Source organism: Colossoma macropomum, unplaced genomic scaffold (assembly GCF_904425465.1).
Source record: "Colossoma macropomum unplaced genomic scaffold, Colossoma_macropomum, whole genome shotgun sequence".
Classification (NCBI taxonomy): domain Eukaryota; kingdom Metazoa; phylum Chordata; class Actinopteri; order Characiformes; family Serrasalmidae; genus Colossoma; species Colossoma macropomum.
Window position 1 is genome coordinate 102,501 of NW_023496001.1, and position 3,906 is coordinate 106,406.

Here is a 3,906-nt window from a genome sequence, read left to right on the forward strand (position 1 = left end):
TCTGTGGAGGATGTTTAAACTTATCTTCACTTAGAAAAGCAACACAACATGCAATTTGACAGGGGGCCCAAACTTTTGCACACAACTGTGGATCAGACATAAGTGTCAGAAACAGTGTAAGCAGGTCTGAGACAACTAGACAAACTGAACAGCTGAACAAGAGTTTGAGGCCAGTGAGTGATGATTATGAGCATGTGATTGTTGTGAGTGATGATTTTGAGCATGTGATTGTTGTGAGTGATGATTTTGAGCATGTGATTGTTGTGAGTGTTGATTTTGAGCATGTGATTGTTGTGAGTGATGATTTTGAGCATGTGATTGTTGTGAGTGATGATTTTGAGCATGTGATTGTTGTGAGTGATGATTATGAGCATGTGATTGTTGTGAGTGATGATTTTGAGCATGTGATTGTTGTGAGTGTTGATTTTGATGTATTTGAGCGATGTTTGAGTGTTGATTTTGAGCATGTGATTGTTGTGAGTGATGATTTTGAGCATGTGATTGTTGTGAGTGATGATTTTGAGCATGTGATTGTCATGCTGAATGAATGTAATGTCCTGTTTTCTCAGGAAATCGAGGAGCTGATGAAGCAGGTTTACACGGCTCACACTTCGCTCCAGGACGCTTACGCCCTGCCTGACCTCGCCGGCGCACTTCAGCAGGTCCAGCTGCAGTACGAAGACATCGCAACCAAAAACCTGCAGGTGGGCCGAGACGGTCCTGGATCTCTAGCCAGCCCACAGTTCTGTGTAGTACCAGTTTTTAGAAAAGGTTCTGTAAAGAACCACATACAGCAGAGTTTCAATCACACAGAATGACCTTTTAACCATGCAGAGAACCTTTTGAGTAGGAATGATTCTATTTATAGCCACTCAATAAAGAACCCATTTTTGAGGGTGTTACACACCTGAGCCAGGCAATCAGCCAATTTCGGGTCTCTGTCTAATCACGGTCAGTTTTACGGTCAATTGTTTTTCTTTAGGAAATGGACTCATGGTACAGAACTAAATTCGATGACCTCACTGACAAATCCACAAGGCATGTTGACGCCGTCCGAAGTGTCAGAGAAGAAATCGCAGGTGCAAAGAAAGATGTGAGTTAATTACTTTACATTTTCTCAAAATTAATGTTTTTATCTGCTGGAAATTATTTAATTATGTTACTATTATTGTTATGATTGATATTTTTATATACATAGTTGCATTATTATTGTTATTCTTGTTATTAGTAGTTTTAATATTATTCCATTTGAACAATGGTGCTTGAATGAATGCAGCACTGTGCAAAAGTCAAAGACCACTGTTTATTTTATTACCAGTCAGAACTGGTAATAACAATCATTAAGTACATGTTATATATTTTTCTCAGAAAACATGTTTAACAGAAAAATATACAAAAGCTTTTCAAAGTGTTTTGCTTTTATTGGATTTTACTTTTTTGACCCATCTGACATATCTGAATATTTTTCAGTGTATTGTGGTTTTGATTTTAGTCTAAGTAGGTTTTGTTAAACCCAGGATTAAAAAGTTCTGATTAAACTTTATGTTTATTTATAGATTCAAGGTAAAGAACGCGACTTGGAGTCTCTGAAGACCAGAAATGAAGCTCTGGAAGCTCAAATCCGCGAGAAGCAGGAGAAACACAGGAAGGAGCTGGAGAAGCTGCAGGTCAGAGAGATTTTAATAATTCATATTCATCAGAATCTGGGGGGGGGGTGGTGGTGAAATACCATAATCTGGTGTTCTCTGTTTCCAGGCCAGGATTGAGGCCCTGAAGCAGGAGCTGAAATCCACCAAAGAGAAGATCGCTCTCCACCTCCGCGAGTACCAGGACCTCCTCAACATGAAGATGGGCCTGGAGATCGAAATCACCACGTACAGGTAAAAATGCAGACTGAGAGATTAAAATATGGGATTATGAAAATTAGAGAATCAGAGAGCAGCAAGAATGAAGAGCACAGTTGTTAAAACCTGCAGGAGAGAACCAGCAAACTGGACTGGTCAGTTTAAAACTGCAGATTTTAACCTGCAGAAGCCATTTTGATATGTTCACAATTAATTACACAGTTATTAACATAATTAAATACTTTTACATTGGATTTTAGTTCTTAATTAACAGGGTAGGTTCTGCTGTTTTTCAATGACAAAAATGTAAAGAATGTTTTTTTTTCTTACCACAAAATAATAGTCAAATTTCTCCTACTGACCAACACAAACGTGTCGGCGTTAGGAGTTGAAAATCTGCACTTTCCACAGAATTTGTCTGCTTTTTTTTCAAAGAGAAACAATTAAGCAAAATGTAAGAATAGCCATCTTAAAGGGTCAATGTCATAGAAAAATAAACATCCCTCGCTTTTTTAATGAAAGGACTAAATAATACATGAACACTTTAAACATATCACTCACTCCTCATTCCATTCAGTCCATATATGGAAACTATGCTGCTAAAACAGCCCAATCTGTAAGGCCACGAGAACCAACTCACGACTATACATATCCGTCTATTCAGCTGAAAGCAGTTTAGCTCCGCCCACTCACACTGAAGTTATAAAGAGTGTTTCATCTCTCTGTTCTTTCACTACAGGGCAGCCAATCAGAACAGAGCTCATTTAAAAAAAATACAAGAAGAATGTAAGATAAGGGCTTTTAGAGTGTACTGACCATGGGGGACCTGGACGGGTTCACTAACAGTGGTGATTTAGTGGGCGGAGTTTAGCTGTTTCCTGTTGTCTGTGTTCCTCATAGGAAGTTGATTGAAGGTGAAGACTCCCGCCTCACCAGCATGGTCCAAGGTCTGCAGACCATGTCTCTGATGGCCGGTGGTGGACTCGGGGCTTTTGGCATCGGCGGAGGCCTGGGGTCCTTCGGTGCTGCTGCCGCTCTGGGGGCCAGAGGCGGTATTGCAGGAGGCGTTGGAGCGGGAGTCGCGGGACTGGGAGGAGGCCTGGGCGCAGGTGTCGGAGAAGGCGGCACCGTTGATTACAACAAAGAGCAGGCCGTGGAGATGACCGAGAGGAAGACCGTGCTGATTAGGTAACAGTGTATAATCCAGATCGGGGAAGTTAATGGGATTAAATCACACACTAATTAAATTTTCTCACTGCTACTTTTTTCTAATACGCAGGTTTTGATTACATAAAGATTTCTTTCCTGAACGATTGCTAAAGCACATTTAAAAGCACTTAAAGATGAGCTGTAATTATACAAGCTGTTCCAGAAACCCAGTATGTTGTGTTAAAGCAGTGATAACACAAAAAACAAGTTGTAAATTAAGGCACAATTTCTGAGTTCGAGAAATCCAGCCTTTGTTTTTTCTCCTAGAACAGTTAAAGCAGATGACGACACAGTTCAGAGAGACATGCAGGAGAGAACCTACTCCATCACTGGAGCAGCGCAGGAGGAAGAGGAGGAATGAACACACTTCATCTCTCTGAAAACCCACCCAGAAAAACGCTTTCACAAACATGAGCCCCCCATTCGCCCCGTCTTCATCTGATCTGTCTAATGATTTACAGCTTCACTCCCAGCTCTGTACCAAACAGGCAAATAAAGCTTCAGAGCATCAGCGCCTTGTCTTGTGTTGTTTATCCGTCTGTAATATCAGGTCGTCACTGTGAGAAGAAAAAACTTTCATCCCTGAAACAGGAACTTCAAACAAACACATTAAATCTTACCTTTAATTTAAATGAAGGCAATGAGATTTGATTCCAGCACTGGGAAACTAGTTAATTAACTCTTGTGTGATGTTCATGGTTTTGTTACTCAGCCACTGTTTGTGCGTCTGGTGGACCCACCGCGTTATTAGGGTTTTAAAATCAATACAGCCATAATTTTTATATGAAAATAAACCTGATAAATAAATGAAACCTGATGTTTACTTTATCCCAATAACAAGCAATAAAGACAG

At 40.3% G+C, this 3,906-nt stretch overlaps 1 protein-coding gene across 2 annotated transcripts in view; it reads left to right on the top strand.

Annotated features, from left to right (window-relative positions):
* zgc:172323 (uncharacterized protein LOC564165 homolog) overlaps positions 1-3,535 on the top strand; it is an 8,828-nt gene extending 5,293 nt beyond the window's left edge. Inside the window, exons 6-11 of one of the 2 annotated variants that reach the window (XM_036564468.1) lie at positions 570-704; positions 983-1,093; positions 1,557-1,667; positions 1,756-1,880; positions 2,745-3,032; positions 3,321-3,535. In XM_036564468.1, the coding sequence (XP_036420361.1) occupies positions 570-704; positions 983-1,093; positions 1,557-1,667; positions 1,756-1,880; positions 2,745-3,032; positions 3,321-3,414 (864 nt within the window). In that variant the 3' untranslated portion in view covers positions 3,415-3,535. The remainder of the gene's footprint in view (positions 1-569; positions 705-982; positions 1,094-1,556; positions 1,668-1,755; positions 1,881-2,744; positions 3,033-3,320) is intronic. The other variant, XM_036564469.1, reaches the window with a different exon arrangement.
* The last annotated feature ends 371 nt before the right edge of the window (positions 3,536-3,906 follow it).